Source organism: Eublepharis macularius, chromosome 3 (genome assembly GCF_028583425.1).
Source record: "Eublepharis macularius isolate TG4126 chromosome 3, MPM_Emac_v1.0, whole genome shotgun sequence".
Taxonomy (NCBI): Eukaryota; Metazoa; Chordata; class Lepidosauria; order Squamata; family Eublepharidae; genus Eublepharis; species Eublepharis macularius.
Window position 1 is genome coordinate 40,071,961 of NC_072792.1, and position 20,507 is coordinate 40,092,467.

Below are 20,507 nucleotides of genomic sequence, written 5' to 3' on the forward strand. Positions count from 1 at the left end.
CCTCCCACACTCTTCAACATCAACATGAATGACATTCACCAACGATCAAAGCTTCAGTGATCTGCAAGTTCTGGATCTTCGACGAGCCATTTGGATCAATCACTATATTGACCTGAAGCAGTCAGGGATTTTTTTTTTCATTTGAGCCTCAGACACAATGTAGGTTTTGACCAAGAGAAATGGACACACCACCAGTTCCCTTTGCTGCCTGCAAAAGCCAAAGAATGCTGAGCACAAGCCATTCTATTGACAATACTGGGAAAACCCACTGGATTGCAGCCCAAGGCCACACCAGGTGGACTATAACTGTGATGATTTTCAAGTGTGTGTGTGTCTTTAAATGCTTGGTGTGGTACAGATGACGAGTGGAGGGTGAAAGAGACGGATGAATGAGTGAGATGACTGAGAGTGGGCAGAGTGAACTGAAGTTTTTGGTTACTGAGCAGAGAAAGAACAGCTGATTCCGCACATGTTGGATAATGCACTTTCAATGCACATTATCAATCGTTTGAGGTGGATTTTTTGTTCCGCCCACAAAAAAATCCGTTCCAAATGATCTATAAAGAGGATTGGAAGTGCATTATCCAACATGTGCGGAATCACTCGACATTCAGTCTGGGCACAGCAGACAATCTGTGTGGAAGCCTGAGGGAATTCTCATGCTAGTTCAGTCAGGCACTCTGTGTGAAGACTGAACTGTGTGTTTCTGAGAGAAAAGTATTCAGTCTGGGCAAAACAGGCAACTTGTGTGGAAGCCTGAATTGTGTGTGTCTGTGAGAGTAAATATTCATTCTATTTAAAGCAGGCAAACTATACATAGACTTCCTGAGAGTGGAAGTCTATGTATATTTGAGTGAGTGATTGATATATCTGAAGCAGGCAAACTGTGTGTGCACCTGAAAGGGAAAGTTTTTGTATATCTGTTTGACTAAGCCTATGTGAGGATACTTTAGAACTGAGAAGTAACTTTGAAACCATCAAGCTTAAGTATTAGAGTGAAACTGATACGCTTGTAAAAATAAAAAATTATTATTAGTTTTTTTAATCCCAGAGTATCTGTCATTCCTATTTATCCCATTCCTATCCTCAGGGCCACATAGTCACACGAAGAAGCCTGACGCTTGGGTACGTTATTAAAAGGGAAATTTAAATTACTTATTTTGGAATATAATTCCTGGTGGCAGCAATCTACCCAGTGGGTGTAAGAAGAGGGTTAAAGGAAAAATCTAACTGAAAAAGGGGCTCGTAACAATAACACATCCCTCTTATTTCCTGAATAGACCCCGTAACTCCACCTCATGCACACCAAAGGGTGACGGAGATATATCGCCCCGTCACCCTTTGGTGTGCGGGGTTCCCCAAGGGGCGATACTCTCCCCGATGTTATTTAACATCTATATGCGCCGCCTCACCCAGTTGGTGCGGAGGTTTGGGCTGGGTTGTCATCAATACGCGGATGACATCCAACTTTTTCTGTTGATGGACGGCCGGCCAGACACGACCACAGACAATCTGGCCAGAGCTCTGGAGGCTGTGACGGCATGTTTGAAACAGAGCAGGCTGAAATTGAACCCAGTGAAGACAGAGGTCCTGCAGCTGGGACGGGGGCTGCCAGATGTTGGGATCCAGCTCCCTGCCCTGGATGGGACACCACTGGCAACTTTGCCAGTGGTAAAGAGTCTGGGTGTGCTCCTGGATGCCTCCCTATCGATGGAGGCCCAGGTCACGGCGGTTGCCAAGTCTGCATTTTTCCATCTTCGTCAGATCAGGCAACTTGCCCCCTACCTGACGCCCCAGGACCTGGCTACAGTGATCCATGCAACGGTCACCTCCAGGCTAGATTACTGTAACTCACTCTACGCTGGGCTACCCCTGGGCCTGATCCGGAAACTACAACTGGTCCAGAATGCGGCGGCACGGGTCCTGACTGGTATACCTTACCAGTCACACATCACACCTGTCCTGCGCCAGCTGCACTGGCTTCCGGTTGAATTCCGAATCAGGTTCAAAGTGTTGGTTCTTACCTTTAAAGCCCTGAGCGGGTTGGGACCGGCATATCTTCGGGACCGCCTCTCCCTGTACGTTCCCCGGAGATCGCTTCGATCAGCGAATAATTATTTACTTGTGGTCCCCGGTCCTAAGGAAGCCCGCCTCGCTTCAACCAGGGCCAGGGCCTTTTCAGTCCTGGCCCCAGCCTGGTGGAACGCTCTGTCAATGGAAACCTGGGCCCAGCGGGACATATTATCGTTCCGCTGGGCCTGTAAGACAGAGCTGTTCCGCCAGGCATTCGGTGATTGAAGGGGGCGGTGCCATGTCGGCCTCCCACCTTTGGGGTGGGGGAGGGTTCTCCCCACCACTGCACTTTGTTAATTTGTTTTATTATTTGTATATTGATTTTAGTTCTTGTTTTTATCAATTTTAACTGTTCACCGCCCAGAGCCCCTGGGGATGGGCGGTATATAAATCGAAAAAATAAATACATAAATAAATAAATAAATACATAAATACATAAATAAATAAATAAATACATAAATACATAAAAATAAATACATAAATAAATAAATAAATGCAGAGTAATCATTACAAGATTTAAAGCTGAAGCCAATAAAAGGGTAATTCCTTGAGGGCTCTAAAGTAAACTTATATTGAACACGTGAAGCTGTCTTATGTCTTACCTCTGGCCCATCCATCTCAGTATTGTTTACTCTAATTGGCTGAAATTCTTTGCAAACTCTTCTCTCCCAGTCAGCAATTGAGCTCTTCAGCATAAAAAGCATTTGTTTTACAACCCGTTTCCATTTCTTTTGAACAGCCGAGTTTGTCTAACTCAGAAAAGCCATAAGCTTACAACTTACCCTCACAAACAGACTATCTGCAAATGAAGCTGGGTTATCCACTTCAGTAAAAGCAGGTGGCCCCGTGCCCATAATTCGCCAGCGTACATACAGCATGGTGGCTCCGCCACAGAGCAGAAAAGTTGTCCTGAAGAGAAGTCCATTTCGAAACACTACCAGGCTCTAGGGAGGGAGGGGGAGGCATGTCAGATATTACTTTTCCCACTCAGAAAGCAAGAGAAAAGGAGAAACATGGTACCACAGGTTATGAAAGGATAAATAACACTGATTTATTTGCTGGGATGGGACAATTAAATCCTAAACTTACATCCCAGGAAGGATATGTAATACTCTATGAGCTAATCAAAGGAAATTGAATCCCAGCTTCAATTTGCACCCCTCCCCCTCAATCTCTCCCTGGGTGCCTTAATCTGTTATCCATACTTTTGAAGTGATTGATCAAGAGCAGGCTTGGAGGGAAACTTTGAGCTTCCACCCCTCAATTCTAATTGGGTTAAAAAGGTACTGGAAAATCTGTAAAACTGCTGGAAAAATCTACCCAAAGCCTGGACTGGTGTTGGACTTTGTTATCATAGACAGGACCTGTTAGGCTGTGCCAGGATGCTCCGTCTTGGAACCAATCTTAGAAGTGTTGAGGTGCTTTTTCATACTTCTTTCTAGTATTTTGCCTAAAGCTATCTGTCTACTGATTTTTTGCAGCTATCTGAACTTTCTAGGATTTATGCCTAGCTATTAAGGATTTATTTTACTCATGTTCTTTGGGTGTGAATGGGCTGCCTAGAGAAAACCTATCCATGTTTCAGGTCAACAGATAAGAGGTAGGGAAGATAAGTTCAGGCAATTCTGTTTCTCTGTCCATCACACACAGATTTTCTGGCTTGCAAAAGGGATCAGGTTCTACTGGGGAAAGAAATCCAAAATCTGAGGGGTTAAAAAAATAAAAAGTTTTAAACTCTCAGTCCCTTTTGGTTCTTCATAAAACACAATGCAGGGCAGAAACCCAAAAGGCAAACGGTGGAATGAGGTGGTTGAGACAGAGGAAGACCAAGAGTTGTGATACCTCTCTTTCAGGTTCTCTCTTCTGACCCTGAGGGTTTACATACTCTTAATGGCAGGAAAAATTGGTAGGTGCCTCTTACCATATTAGCAAAATGTTGAGAAAAGTCACAGCTCCCATTAAGCTATTACTGCTACGTCCTCTATCAGACGTGGCATGTTGCTCACAAAGCACCTATTAATCTTGGAGCAGAGAGGGGAGGGAAAGAGCAGGCTCTTTGTGACTCCAGCCCACCTCACACCTGCCCATCTTGGGGGGGGGAGGGGCAGCACAGGCTACCATGAGGTGGGGCCCACTGTCTTGCAGTGGGGCATCAGCCTCATGTGGGGTGGGCAGCAGCTTGCAGTGGCTCTCCACCTCATGCCCACGTTTTGCAGAGTGGCCCCAGACACTGATGTCTCCCAGTGGCCTTAGTTGTCAATCAGCCCGTGTTTAGAGTATGGGTTCTCCTTGCATTGCCGTACAAGGAAGGGATGGAATTCAGCCTCATAGCAAGAATATTTTGAAGTATGCTCCTGTTGTATCTTTATGGTTACAACCAAAATGATCTGTGGGTTATGCGCTTTCTGCCTGACCTCCTCTTCATGGTGCCTGATAGAATGCATATTTGAAACTCAAGTCCTGGTGAAACCAGTGTGATTTACTTCCAAGTAACCATGCTTAGGAGTGGTCTAAAAGGTAAAATAGCAGAAATCACTTTAGGATGGATAATTCTATTGGCGTTTTGGTCAGGTGTATGATAGCCAGGAACTCAAAACCACCACCTAAAAAGAACCTGAAACAGCTGAGTATTTTATTGAGCAACTTGGACACATCACTGATCTCACAGTTTTAACCATCTTTAAGTTACAGTGTTATGAGTGCTTTACAATCTTTTCAGCAGCATTTTATATTTAACAGTTGGTGTTTTACTGTATTTGATAGCCATCACGCTATAAGAGATAATGGACATGCTGTAAAATTTTACAACTGTTGTGTAATGGCAAAGAGATCTGACAGTAATCTGCGTTTTTTAACTGACATACACCCAATAACAGAGACAGTCAACAAGTCAAAGCACTCACATTTCAAATTTTTGTCAGACTTGAAACTAAAACTGGCATTCTACTCTATTTTGAACATTTTTGAAAATTAATTTAGCTCTTTGAAGATTTATATTTAGACATGGAGATGGATCCATCCAGAAACGTTCTAATAACAGAAAAGTTTTTAAAAATTTTTATGAATTCCCTCTTCTTGCTGCAGACATCCAGCTCCACTTCCCATGCTGTTCTTGAGGATATCTTTTCCTCCAGGAGCAGCATTTCAAAGACAACTTTTGGGCTGTGGCAGGGGGAGTGAGAAAATCTTATTTTGCTGAAGGAAATCCCTTCCATCAACAGAAATTTATCATGGGCTTCAAGCCTAGATATCCCCTTTGGCCCCAGTACAGCCAACCTGCTCTTAATATAACTAACATGCTTATGGACAGAAAGAGATTTGGTGTGGAAAGAAGTACTCCCCAAAGGCAGGAGGCCCAGACACAGGGTGACTTAAAGAAATAAAATGGCAACCTCAGAAAAACGAAGGGCAAAGAAGACACACAGACAGAAAGTGAGTGCACTAATGAGAACAAGCATAGGAATAAATCAATAGAGGGTTAACAGGACAGCTATCTAAGGGAATGAGTTAAGAAGGGAAGCTAGCATGGCAGCTGAAGAATACAGCGTCATGAAAGGCAGGAGCCTGAGGGAACAACTGGTGATGGGAAGAAAGGAAGCCAGCAAACAAGGGAGCTGTAGAAGTTTAGGCAGCCATGAGGCAGCACTATAAAGACACAAAAGTGGGCCAAAAATCTAGATGTCAGGTCTGAAAACTGGCCTGATCTATCTTCCCATTTCAAAGGCAGGACACCCAACACACTTTCGTTGCATTCTTTCCAGAACGGTTTCATTTGCACATATTTTTTCTGGGAAGAGAGAAATATTAATGGTGCACTATTGGGCAGGCAGATTTGGAAGGATGCGGTGAACTAGTTTTAGTACAAATCACTCATATGAGGGCCACTGAGAAGTCCAAAGGATGGCTCAGAGGCTGTCAGTGGCCATGTTCCGGCCAAGAGGCACATTCCATCCCACCTGAATGCAGCTCCCTGGAGATTCCTCTTTGAGGTACCTTTTTGGATGTATAGCTTTTCATTCAAATGAGCCACTTTGGAAGACAATTTTGTGAAGGAAAAACAATGCTCTAGTCTATCAGCCAAAGTGCTTGTCTGGATGAAGCATGTGAGGCTTAGATCAGAAATACATTCTCTAAAAAATACTCTTTAGCCTCCAGTATTGTCATTTGTCTTTGATGTTGCTGGAAAGATGTCCTAGATTAGAGAGTTATGATACTGATAATGACATTTAGACATTAACCATTAGCAGAACACAGATGAATGTGTGGCATTCCTTTTAAATCTAAAGTTAAATGAAATCACCTCCATTGACTTATCCTTACGTAGAATCTTCAGTACAACTTCCAAAATATTGAGCTTATTAATCACCACAGCATCAAAGAGAGCATTTAAACCCTATGAGGATTAAAAAGAGAGAGATAACAATGTGTATCTTAATGCTGACTTTTGATTCTGTATTAGAAAGTAGACCTGCAATCAAGTTATGAGTGACTTCCATATCTTACTATATAATTGAGTAAGAGTGTTTCAGACAACTCACTTTATACCCTGGTGCACCACCAGAGGGCACTGTGATGGAGGGCAGTCTAGGCAAGGCACCATGTCCCTCCAGAAAATGTGCCATGGTGGGAAGCCCAGGCTGGGAGCAGGATGGGAGCAGATTGCAATGCCCACCTCCCGCCTTCACCTAGCTGATATTAGGAGTGGAGCAGGTGGCAATGCCCACCCCATGCCTTAATGCAGCTGGTATTAGGAGAGGAGCAGGTGGTGATGCCCACCCACCTCCCGCTTTAACCCAGCTGGTATTAGGAGCAGAGCAGGTGGCAATACACTGCCCGCCTTAACCCAGCTGGTATAAGGAGCAGAGCAGGTGGCAATGCCTACCTCCCGCCTTCACCCAGTTGATATTAGGAGTGGAGCAGGTGGCAATGCCCACTCCCACCTTAACACAGCTGGTATTAGGAACAGAGCAGGTGGCAATGCCCTCAGCCCACTGTAACCCAGCTGGCATTAGGAGCAAAGTAGGTGGCAATGCCCACCCACTGCCTTAACCCAGGTGGTATTAGGAGCGGAGCAAGTGGAAATGTCTAACCCCCACATTAACCCAGCTGGTATCAGCAGTGGAACAGGTGGCAATGCCTGCCCCCCTTTGAACCAGCTGGGATTAGGGGTGAAGCAGTTGGCAATGCCCACCCCCTGCCTTAACCCAGCTAGTATTAGGAGCAGAACAGGTGGCAATGCCCACTCCCTGCCTTAATCCAACTGGTATTAGTGGCGGAGCAGGTGGTAATGCCCACTCCTCCTTCAGCAAGCTGGGATCAGGAATGGAGCAGGTGGCAATGTCTGCCCCCTGTCTTAACCCAGCAGGTATTAGTGGCGGATCAGGTGGCAGTACCCACCCTCCACCTTAATTCAGCTGGTATAAGAAGTGGAGCAGGTAGCAATGCCCACCCCCGCCTTAACCCAGCTGGTATTAGGAGTGGAGTAGGTGCTAATACCCTTCCCCTGCCTTAATCCAGCTGGTATTAGGAGTGGAACAGATGGCAATGCCCACCCTGCCTTAACCCAGCTGGTATGAGTGGAGCAGGTAGAATTTCCCCTCCCACCTTAACAAAGCAGGTAGCAATGTCACCCCCACCTTAACCCAGCTGGTATTAGGAGCGGAGCACTTGGCAATGCCACCCCCTCTTCACCCAGATGGGATCAGAAGCAAAGTAAGTGGCTTTGCCCACCCACTGCCTTAACTCAGCAGGTATTAGGAGCGGAGCAGGTGGCAATGCCCACCCACCCCCACCTCAACCCAGCTGGGAACAGGAGCAGAGCAGTTGACAATTTCTACCCCCTTCACCCAGCTGGTCTCAGGAGCAGATCAGATGGCTATGCCCAGCCTCCTTCATCCGACTGGGATAAAGAGTGGAGCAGATGACAATGCCCCCCACCTTAACACAGCTGATATTAGGAGTGGAGCATGTGGCAATACTCTCCCCCCTTCACCCAGCTGGCATCAGAAGCAGAGCAGGTAGCCATGCCCACCACCCAATTTAACCCAGCTGGGATCAGGAGCAGAGCAGGTGACAATACCCACCCCCTTCACCCAGCTGGCATCAGGAGCAGATCAGATGGCAATGCCCAACCACCTTCACCCGGCTGGGATCAGAAGTAGAGCAGGTGGCATTGCCCACTCCCCCCTTTACCCAGCTGGGAACAGGAGCAGAGCAGGTGACAATTCCCACCCCCCTTCACCTAGCTGGTATCAGGAGTGGAGCAGGTGACAATGCCCCCCTGCCTTAACACAACTGGTATTAGGAGTGGAGCAGGTGGCAATGCCCGCACCCCCTTCTCCCAGCTGGCATCAGGAGCAGAGCAGGTGGCAATGCCCGCCGTCCACCTTCAACTTTCAGGATCAGGTGCAGAGCTGGAGGCAATACCTGTTCCTCCCTTCACCCAGCGTGGAGCAGGTGGCAATGCCCACCCCCCTTTACTCAGGTGGGGTCAGGCTCGGAGAAGGCGGCATTGCCTGCCCCCCTTCACCCAGCTGTAGTCAGGCGCAGAACAGGAGGCAATGCCCCCCTTTATCCAGCATGTATCAGGCATGGAGCAGGTAGCAAAGCCCACCACCCCTTCACATGGCCAAGATCAGGCAGATCAGGCGTGGAGTAGATGTCAATGCCCACCCCCCTCCTTCACCAGCTAGAATCAGTGATGGAGGAGGAGCAAATGCCTGTCTGCCCACCCTCCCCTTTCTAGAGCCCGTTGTATTTTTCCCACAACGGGCTTTGTTGCTAGTAACCCATATTTAACGAACAAGAATGCTAATTATGGACTGCATGCACCTCCTCAGATTTGCCTATCAATATCTGCCAACAACACTATCCTTTTGGGAAGTCTGGCCAGTAACTCCCCAGAGCCACATTTACTCCAGCAGTGCTTCCCGCTGATGGAATAACAACAACAACAACATCAATATTCAATTTATATACCACCATTCAGGATGACTTAACACCTACATAGAGCGGTTTACAAAGTATGTTATTATTATCAATCAACAATCACCCTGTGAGGTGGGTGGGGCCAAGATTGCTCCTAGAAGCTGTGACTGACCCAAGGTCACCCAGCTGGCTTCAAGTGGAGGAGTGGGGAAGCAAACCCGGTTCTCCAGATTAGAGTCCTACCGCTCTTAACCACTACACCAAACTGGCTCTCTTGTTAGACTTGTTAGAAATGGTGCACTAGAACCCCTCTCTGCTAGCCTTTTGAAAGGCCTGTAAAACCACCTGGTTACCTGAAAGCTTTCAGAATACTCATTCACACTTATTTGTGTGTGTGTATGTGTGTGTGTGTTATGCACTAGTATCCAGTGTAACATATAGGCATGTTTTACCTTTATCGAAACTGGGCTGAACTATGATCCATGTTAACAGACATAAATGATTAAACTCCTAAAGAAAGAATATGAGGAAAACAGTAACTGCTTTTATGATGAAATGTCATTCAAACAGCCGTTGCAGATTTTCTGACAGATTGTATGGCTATAATCTTACAATTATTCCTCAGTAAAAATGCTAACAAGCCACACGATGAAATCAGCATCAGTACTCCTTTTGAACCTGGATTCTCTGACTGATACAAATTATTAAAAACCGTGGGCCTAAAAAATACCAGGAAGTTTGCCAGGAATTGTGCGTGCACTTAATTTAGGAAAGTTTATCACCATTTCCGTAGAGAAATCTGAACAAGCTATGAGTAAAGCTACAGAAAATATGCATCTGATGAGATCAAGAGATTTTATTTATTTTGCATGACATTAGCCGATTTGAAAGAGCTACACATTCAAACTGTTAGGATAAAGGCTTACCAGTATTGTAATCCCTTGCTCTTTGCAAAGCATGGCCACAGCGCCTAGGAAAACACTCAGCAAGATCCAGGCTATAGAAATATGGGTTCCTTCTTTACCTACCAGAGCAGAAATGGGACACAAAGAAAGAAACTATCACCGCATGAAAGCCTACAGAGAACTAACTCAAGCCAGAGGTAGAGTGAGTTGGAATGAATAAAAAAAATCTTAATTTCAGGGTGATCTTTTTGCTAATTACTGTTGGAATGTTTATAGTGAAGAAAGTGTTGTGGTTCTTCTTGCTTACAATGTGCAATTAAGAGAGATTTGTGTAGGCATTTTCATTCCATTAATAAGTTACAGTCTAATATCGATCCACAACTAGTTCTGTTAGTAAATTACAGAGTTCTACAACGCTTGAGAATTCAGAACCAGTTTTTAAAGTAATTACAATATTCCACACACCCCCCGGACCGTTCAAGATGAGCTTTATGAACTAAAATATTGCAAGAAAAACTGGGTGTATTCCAGTGATAGTTTGGGATTTTCTAAAAACTTTTCATATAATATGTTCTTTCCCCTTAACCCTTTAATAGCCTGAATTCCGTCCATAGTCTTCTAGTGCTACCAATTTCAGGGTCACAGAAACGGGATAATTCTCACTTTCTATCCTATCCTAAGGGATGAATAACGAAGTCCAAAATGCAAATAGGTCTTTTGGCAGGAAAGAGAGGAATGATTATTCAACATGCTTTCCTGACTGCCACATGCTCTTCCTTCTCTCCTGGGAGGGGCTAATTAAGTATTGATACTGATATAAAATGTATAGGAAGAATAATCCCCAAGTAACGTTACTTAAAGTGTATGAGCTCAATACTAATTAACACTTCCCTAGTTTGTTTTGTAAGACATAGTCCTCAGACTATTCATCCTGCAATAAAATTGCCATAATCTGCATATCCTAAGACTATTCCACATTCAACAGTCAAAATTTGATCAAAAACCACATTAATATCTAGCACTTTAAGGACCAAATGAAGACAGCATCCATGGGTCTAATCTCTGGACGGTGCTGCCATTTTACAGCTGAACTTGGGCCATTTAAACGCATTACAAGGGCCTGCACTGCAGTGTACTAGGCACTCTTGTCTTCCCCCTATCATGCTTGAAACAGACCCCTGGGAGCTGTTTCGGCACTTGAAAAGGTGCTCGGGGGAACAAAGAGCTCACAGTCTTGCCACGCCCCTTGCAGTGTTTTTAAATGGCCCAAGTTCAGCCCTAAAATTGCAGAGGAGTCCACGGGTTGGACCCATGGATGCTGTGACATCTAGTTTGGCCCTAAGTTAGCGAAGACCTACGTGACTGGGATGAACAGCAGGAGAAAGAACACAGGAAGGAAAAAGGGTAGTCCAAAGTAAGGAAGTAGTGATTTGGAAGTGGAGAGTCAAGCCTATAAGAGAAAGAGAACAGGGATGAGGAACCTTGGGCAAGGAACCTTGGTCCGTAAGACACCTCCAGGTGCACCCTGGCCCTTACTGACCTGTACACATTAGGGCTAGGTTGTGTCCAAAGAAGGGCGATATTTTACAAGATACGTAGCAAGAAGGAGAAGCGAGGGAAAACAAAGGGGTTAATGAAGAATGGAGACTGTCTCTCATATCCTTTTCTTCCTTCATCACAGAAACCTTAACCCAAATAGTGTTAGGAAGCCACAGAAGCAACCAGCTGTAGGAGATCCTGAGATCGTACTGCTACTTGTACAAAAACTGGGTTCTCCGGTTAGTGTGGATACCCTGATTTTTCAGTGCTATGTAGTATATTCCAGCAGATTCAGGACGACTGACTACAACGAGGGCTCCAAATCAAGCAGACTGTACTCAATGATATGACTGGGGGAGATCTGAAATGGAAGCACTGATCCCTGTAGCAGATACATCAACTAGACAAACTCATTAGAATCCCACAATCAAAATCAGAAGCACTTTTAGAGAATAAAACCACAAAAAGTAACTGCATTTCTTCAGCAAATATTTCTCTTTATTCCAAAGCACATCATAAACCCAAGCAAAATCGGCACCCTGAAGAAGCCTGTCTTGCTTACATGATAAAGATTTGATGAGAGAAGCTTTCCATTTTTTTTGAAAAAAGAAACCTTGAACACAGTTCTCCCCCCACCCTCCCCAAAAAACAGGTATCACATAAAGTTATAGAAACGGAATATACATTCTGGCAATGCCAAATAATCAATTTCGCTTTTAAATTCCAATCAACTTTGAAAACGTAAAGCAACAAATGCATGCCAATTACTAAAAAAAATGCACATGCCAAGTACGTTAATCAGTTTAACGAAGCACACTCCCTGCGACTACGTCGCTTCCCACCACGATCTCTTGTCAGAGAATGGAACTCATTTCTCGTTGGCACCTGACTCTGGTTTAAAGTGGTACACCATATTGTGGAAAGGCACTCTGCCACCCCCACCAGATGGTCGCAAGTTTAATGTATGCCAAAGACTTTCAGCAAGCATTTTATTCTTGTTCCAAAGACTAAATGCCCACAAGTGTCTCTGTCATTTTACATAAGAGAATCTAGTTTATAGAACTAGATTAACTTCACATTGTGAGGCCATACAGCTCATGCTCCAATGAAGCCGTTGTGGGATGGAGATCTATTTGAACTGCCGGCTTGCTTGAACATCCAGATGTGAACTCATCTTACTAAGTTGATTCCATGTAACCTGGTTTAGTGTATTAATTTATTAATTACCTTGACTTTGACTTGGAAACGGTGCCCACAATACTGTCAAACTGAATTCATGTATTAGGGCTGTCCCATGATTAAAGACATCTGAGCCAATTTATGTACGAGTTTTAGTCAATAAATTTAATTCAATGAATGTGCATAAGCCTGAATGAGACTAAATTAATTTTTCTGAGAAAGAGGTAGAATTTGTTTGTTTTTAGGATGGTGCATGCACATAGATTTTAGAACAGCCTTTATTTCACCTGAGCGAGAGAAGGGAGAGTTGCCCTTCTGTGACGTTCCTACCATCCATAGTGTTATAATTTTTTGTATTTTAAAAAATAGAAGATTGTTTAAAAATTGCTGCATGGTTAAAGGATATGTGCACCCCAAAAGACCCTCTGACTTCATTGCCAGAGGACTCCAGCTAAGACTGACTCATGTCTGCTGGCTAATAATGTACGGCTGTTTTTTTTTCACCCTTCATTTCCCCTAAGATTCCTCATTCACCTCAATCAAGCAACAGCCAAGGATAGCACTGCTAGGATTGTGTTACCATATCACAATAATGTTCGTTCATGTTTTTGCTCTTCATTGCATTTCAGCTTTCTAGCCCTGTATCTTGTTAGCCTTTTATCTCTTCCGCATTTTTATCCCTGATCAGAGTACGGTGCAAAATTGGGACCCAGGTACACATCGGACTGCTTGGCCCCAAAACAATTACCCTGCTTACCCTACATGTGTTGAGGATGCTTTGCCTATTATGGGCTCCAACATATGTATCAATTTGAGTAAGCCTAATAAAGGCTCATATAAAACACCCAACACAGATTAGGCAAACCCCCGAACGAGTCTAAAAGAAAGCCAGCATTGTTAAATGTTTGCAAGGCAATAACATTTAATCTTTAAAGGTGGGAGCTTGCTCAGATTAAAGAAATAAAAAAGAACATGTTCTGGCAAGCCAATATAAATTTGAAATGAGACACGGCAACGGTATGAAAAGGGCACAAGAACGTTACACAAGACATTTCAGAAGAGCTTAATGCTTTGCCATCAACTGACACAGCTGAAATTGTTTGCAGGATACAAAACCTGAACCCACCTTACTGCCTCTTAAGAACCAGGTTAAGCAGGTGCGATAAATACTGAATAGTATAGGATTTGGACAGCAATGTCCAGTCTATTATTTATTACCTCTCGTGTGGCTTTTCAACAAATTGCACATCAATTTCTTCTAACTCACATTTCTCAATCTCTCTTAGAGCTACTTTACATATAGATAAATATAGAAAGCCTGTCTACACAGTAGGATGTGAGCCTCCATGCACATACACTGTTGCAAATATTTATGCTCTATTAAATTTGCATCCCACCTGAGCACAGCTTCCTGAAGAGGCTTACAACACAATCCAAACTACAGTCACAAAATCCTGGGAACTTCTAGGTTTGCAAGAAAATCCAATTTGTTAAAAATAATTCAGATCCCACCACCCAAGAACACGGACAGTGGTGTCTGAACATATAAAGACATTTAAGAAAAAATGGAGTTCAAGTGTAGTAAATCCAAATGGTGCCCACCACTGAGGTAGTGCTGTTGGCCACCAGGAGGGGGAAACGAAGATAAGGAGGGGGAAACAGAAACATCATGGAGAAGAGGGGAAATGGAGCCAGCAGCAGCAGAGGGATGGAGGGGGGACAGATCTAGCAGAAAAAGCGGGAACTTCCCCTCCTCCACAAGTCCTCACAGGACTATTTGTACCCTCCGACTTCCATGATACTTCAGCCTAGAAAAGCAGTGGTCGATTCAGTTGCAGACGAAGGGCCACCACTGACACGAGACAAGAAAAAAATGATGTGCAAGGCGAAGAACCAGGAACATTACAGAACCTGAAGGTATAAAGTTCCCTTTTTGCCTAACACCATCTGTTAGAAGTTAAAATGTTACCTAACTTCTATGATCTAAAAGACAGCTCCATTCAGAAACCATACATACTTACTCTCTTTAAGCGCCTTGCAGTAGCCAAGAAATGACAACAAAAAGAACAGGGCACACAACAGATCTGCTCGGCCAACAATCCCTGCAATCTTGAAAAGGGAAAAAAAGAAGTGGTGTTTAATTGCTAAAGTAAAAGTTTTCCTTAAAACAAAGGCACACAAAAGAGCCGTTCCTTTTAAAATATTGCACTGCCCTGTCTTCCGCTTCTGAAAATCCGGGATTTGTGAACTGTAGGCTAGGCTAAGTCCAAATGATTTCAACGGGAAAAATTTACCAGCGTAATCTTAGTTCATACCTATCAACATAAAGCGGAAAGAGAGATTACTCTTGACAAGGTTGCGAACATCCTAAGAAGCAGCAAGCATGCAGAGTTATCTCCCGTACCAGGAGTCAAAGCACAGCACAGGACACACAATATATAAGCAACCTGTGAATCTGGATGTGTATGTTAAGTTCCATGCGCACCTATAAAAAGTGAAACAGGATCCTGGTGCGAAAACCTAGCAGAAGCCCCGTGTCGTTTAGGACCATCATACCTGCAGGACTGCCTACTTCCTTATGAACTTAGCCACCCACTGTGGCCACCTTCTGAAGGTCTGCTTCAGGTGCCTCCCGCACCTTTTGAGATTAGGTAGCTGGCTAATAGGAAAGGATCTCCTCAGTTGTGGCACCAAAACTTTAGAACTCTCTCCCAAGGGAGATTTGTCTACCCCTTTCTGTTGCCATCTGCTTTCTTTTGTTGCATTTAGTATTCCCTCACCAATCCCCCCTTCCTGCCCAACGTTTTTTAAAATGTTTAGCTCTGATTTTAATTGTTTTGAAGGGGTTTTTTTTGTTGGTTTTAAGGGTTTTTGGGATGTGTTTTACACACACACAACACACACACAAGCAACAATTAGCCCAATGTCATCCAGTGGATTTCAAAACAAGGATTCTGAAGCTGTGTCCCCAATCCAAGGCCACACTCCTAAACTCACTTTCTAGGGGTTAAAATCCCATTGAACACAACGGGAGTTACTTTTGAGCATATGTGCTTAAGATTGCAATGTAGGTCAGATACAATATCCACTAAACCACAGTAAAGAATTACCAAGAAGCTGTGCTTTGCAAAATTAAAATGCAAACCATGATTATCAGCTACAAATAATACAAAGACTAGCGCTTGTATAGCATTTTTACATGTTAAATCCCTAGTGTTTATATCTACCAGCACAAAAGAAATCAGATTCTTTTTCATGACTACTTGTCAAAACATACAGTTTACTTTGAAAACAACTTCTCTTGTTATCTCAAAAGCAAATAGATATTCAGAGCATAGTGTTTTTGCACATGGTTAACTAATATGAAAGGAATCCTAATAATATTATGCCATGATTATCAGTATTAACTATGGCAGAGGCAAAACTCTGTCATCTTTGGTCAGGTGGGGTTACAGATTTTCCCCCTGCAGATTGCCTTACTTGTATGAGTAAAGCCAGTGTTTTATTCCAAATACTTTTGCCAACAGAAAAATGGAAGTAAATGAACTTACAAAACTGCACCAAAGTCTCACTATTAAGAATTTTACTTTCTACCAGCATGGAGTAGCAGTAAGAGTGTTAGACTAACTTTAAATCTTATGAGCATACTGTAGTAGGTTTTTAAAATCACAATTTCATGCATGGTGAAGTATAGGGTTGCCAGCCTCCAGGTGGGGCGTGGAGAGATCCCTGAATTAAAAATGATCCCTGGCCTACTTGAATCAGTTCCCTTAGAGAAACTGGCTGCTTTGGAGGGTGGACTATAGCACTATGCCCTTCTGAGGCCCCTCCCCCAGGCGCTACCCCCAAATCTGCAAGTATTTCCTAATCCAGAGTTGGCAACTCTAAACAACCATGCCACAATCAGATCAGTCAACGGTGCAACTGGATCACATATCAAGTCCCCACATCAGCACTACGCTTCCATGAACCCCCACCCCCCGCTGGCATTCACATAATTCCCATGGTTACAAACATTATGGCTACATGGAGAGGGATTTTTGATGGGCAGCTACATCACTTAAAATTTGAAGACCAAGTTAACCTTAGAACGCAAGGCTTCTGGAATTAAAACCGCCAACTGGTTTCAATGCAGAGATCAGAAGACCTGCTTATGCAGTTATAGGCCTCAAATTGGAGGTCACCCCCCATCCCTCTTATGTGCATGGAAAAGAGGAGGGGAGTAGGTATGTATCTCCACCATGAGAAGATCACCACTGTTCTGCTAAGTATACAGACCAGTAAGGATGAGTGCTTTGGTATTTCTGGTTTGAAAATATACCTGAGAAACACCTTATCAATATTTTCTGGGTATATTCAGCAAACCGGTCCTATATCCAATATTCTCAGACATACTGATATTCCAGTACTGAGCCCCTCCCCACCCAAATATTCAGGAATAACCAGAACAGGCATTTTAAACACTCTAGCAGCCTGTTTTTCTGGCTTTTAGAGGTTTCCAGGGCAAAAAAGGGAGGGGGAAGAAGGCAACTCTCACAGGCAAATAGCACCACACGTTAGTGGGAGCTCAACTGTCTGTCCAATCATGATGATTCTCTCATAGCCCACAGAATTGCTGGCCTGGCTGCAGGCAGCTTCAGGGAGAGATTTTTTCGGAGTGTGTGCTGTGGGCTGCTCTGTACCTTACTTCTGGTGCCAGGTTGGTTCTGCTGGGGTTCTCGGGTTTTGTTGAGCTTTGTTGCTTCCTTTTGCATTGGAAGGCTTTTGGTCAGTGGCCTCTTGTGTATTTGGCTAAGTCTTCTGTGCCCTGGAGAAAGCATTGGTTCCCCCCACTTCCACAGGAAACAAGGGCGAGTAGCTCGGGACACCTTGTTCAGGGGCCCACAGAACTGGACCCCTTGATTCAATCTACTTGAAACATGGGGAATCTTTAGTGGACAGGCATCCCTTCTCTGCTGTAATTTGGGTGACTAGCTTCAAATACAGCCACTTGAGCCCACCCCACCAAAATTTCCCCTTAGGGAATACAGGACCTGATTAATTTCAGAATCCTTTAAAAAAACGCAGATCTGAATACCAAACTGGTATGGGGGGACCAAAATATCAGGAATACCAATATTTATGGTTTTCCTGAAACCCAAATACATATTTTAAATGCAGATCCCTATAAACCATTTTGTTCTGTTCCTTACAACATAAATACACCAGAATGTTACCGTATTCCAGTGATTCAATCTGTGTCATCTTGAACAACAAAGAGCCATTTTAACAAAAATTCTAATGGGTTTCCATAATTTGCAAGTGAAATTTGTCTCCAAAGGATTACTCCATTGCAAAAAAAAAAAGTTACATCAATACAAAGATTTTAAGAGTCAGGAATGATTATATACATATATAGAAAAACATACCTGGATTGCATATAAAAGGGGCACTGGCAAGGATGGTGCAGATTAGATAGTGTTAAAGGAACACAGACATTTCAAAGTGCTTCTTAATCCTTGAGTAATTAGGTACTTACACATTCAGTGTGAACTGGATGAACAGCAAATAGTAAAGCAGCCAGCAGGGACGATTTGGGGACCAAGTTTAATCTTCTTCCTTTACTGGTGTACTGCAGCCCACCCAATAATATCGAGAAGACGTCAACAATTATGACAGAAATAGCACAGTGGAGTATTATATTGATGATATGAAAGCCAAATGGATGGAAGCCGCCAGCTAAAAAATAATTAATCCTATACCAGAAAAAAAAACCCCAGCAGTTAGAAATTGGGATAAACATTTAGATTAAATTAACTTTTTTTTTAGTTCCTGAAGGAAAACAGGCGTTTTAGAAGCCCAGCTTGTACCAACTTTGCATAGAGATGGCATAGAAAGATCTCCACCTTATTTATACAGACAGAACTGAAGAAACAAGTTATATGCAAGGATGCTCCTTAAAACTAGGAATGGCAAACAGCACCTGGGTGGGTGAAGGAAGAGACCAAGAGACAGGGTTTCTCTCTCCTCCCTCCTCTAGCCCTCTTTTCTCCCTTTAATTCTCTTTTCTTGTTTTTTTCCTACTCAATATTTGCGTTTTCATATCTCCCATTTCTCGCTTGCTCATCTCCCCTTTCTTAGTGTATCCTTTTACTCTTCTCCAGCTGCGTGGAAACTGGATTTCACATGAGCCAGGGCTTCCCAAGGCACCACTCCAGAACTGTGAAGGTTCAGCTCTAGAAGACTACATGCAAAGGTGCCTTTCCCTCAGCACTAAGCAATCACAGCATTGATAACAGAAGCATTCTGACCTTCTTGTAGGCGTGGGCACTTTCTCAGAAGGAAAATGGAGAAGGGAAGAAGGACAGACCTAGAGAGAATAAGGTCTCTTCTTAGTGACCCTTTAGTCACCATAGCAGTCTCTCTCCAAATTGGCTTCTAGAAAATATGGTTGTAAACCAGCTTTTATTCCCTCTCACCTAATAACTCTATGTTACTTATGTTTCATAGGCATTAAATTGTTTGAAAGGGGCTTTAGATGGTGGAGGAAAGAATTGCATAACCTCAGGGCTCATTTGGAGGCGGAATACACCAGAACAGCGTTCCGGTAGCTCTGAAAAGAGGCCATGTGGGTTTTGGCCCCGCCCACGTGATTCCTTTTCCTCCTGGCTGTCCTCGTCTTTAGCAGCAGGCTCTGCTTGCTTTATTTTCATTTGTGACTCGTGAGAGAGAGGGAGAGAAAATGAGTGAATGAGTGCAAGCCGAGTGGGGCTGGGCTCCAAAGGAATTTAAGCTACTTTGAATTCATTCTGCTGCTTTATGTTCATTTGTGACTTGTGAAAGAGAGCGAGTGAGTGCATGTGTGCGTGCGTGCAAGCAGGGCTGGCTCTCCAGAGGAGGGTAAGCTGCTTTGAGTTCATTCTGCTTTAAGGAAATACCTGGAGATTTTTGGGGAAAGGGGCCTGAGGGGTGGATGGTGCCTTCTGACACACTTCTGGTGATGTCAGGGGGTGTGGCATATGCTAATGAGATATGCTAATGAGTCCCTGCAGTTCTGACCCCTGCATAACCCATTCAACAAACATGATCTCTGTGAGATACATACAGTATGAGCTCAACCTGCAGTGATCTTCCCATCTGTTGATCTAAGGGGAGAGGACAAGATAGACAAGCACAAAATGTGCAACCCTCCAGCATATTTCACCACCATCGTCCCTGTTTTTTCCAGAAAATCATGCTTTGTTTTCCATTTTCACATTTTAGTGCTAAACTCGGCACAGCAGGGCGGGGGACACATTCATAAAGAATGTTATGCATCTAGGGGGAGATAGTAAACTTCAGAGACTTTGTGACAAGAGAGGGACAGACTACGGACTGAGAAGCAATCCCTTGAGTTTGAGAACATTATTAAATCACTACTTCGTGCCAGCAGGTTCATTTTTCTCAAAACTGTTCTTTCTTTTCGTAAGATTTTCCTTTTCAGTGATACAGAAAAAGAGAGACCTGCATTGTGTGAAAACAGTGTTAAAAAAGTATGCATGGGGGAGAGAGGAGCATGAATATCTGAGACATGCAGCTCCTCAGAGCAACTTGCAGCAATTCTGATGCCTTTACAACCCAACAAAAATTCACGGCTATTTTAGATATTGGCTAAATGTTCCTCCCTGTTCCAATAACAGGGGAAAAGCACAAAAGGATGGTCCATTTAGAGAACGTCTGGACAAATGTGATCCTACAGAAGTATGCACGGTTGTATGGGTGTGCTTACAGGCATCTTACCCTACAGCTGTAAAAGATTATAGACACCCACCCATAATAAAGGGAGATCCTTAATAAATCTGACTTCTCTTTTTAATGTCTCTTTGAGTGATCTTTTACAAAGGAAAAACAGCCTTAAGTGCAGCC

The 20,507-nt window shown here is 43.7% G+C and overlaps 1 protein-coding gene across 1 annotated transcript in view; it reads right to left on the minus strand.

The window, feature by feature from the left end:
* TMTC4 (transmembrane O-mannosyltransferase targeting cadherins 4) overlaps positions 1-20,507 on the minus strand; it is a 56,695-nt gene that overhangs the window by 21,513 nt on the left and 14,675 nt on the right. Inside the window, exons 4-8 of the mRNA XM_054974964.1 lie at positions 18,142-18,358; positions 14,645-14,732; positions 9,927-10,024; positions 6,374-6,466; positions 2,856-3,017 (exon numbers count right to left, since the gene is read on the minus strand). Of these exons, the coding sequence (XP_054830939.1) occupies positions 2,856-3,017; positions 6,374-6,466; positions 9,927-10,024; positions 14,645-14,732; positions 18,142-18,358 (658 nt within the window). The remainder of the gene's footprint in view (positions 1-2,855; positions 3,018-6,373; positions 6,467-9,926; positions 10,025-14,644; positions 14,733-18,141; positions 18,359-20,507) is intronic.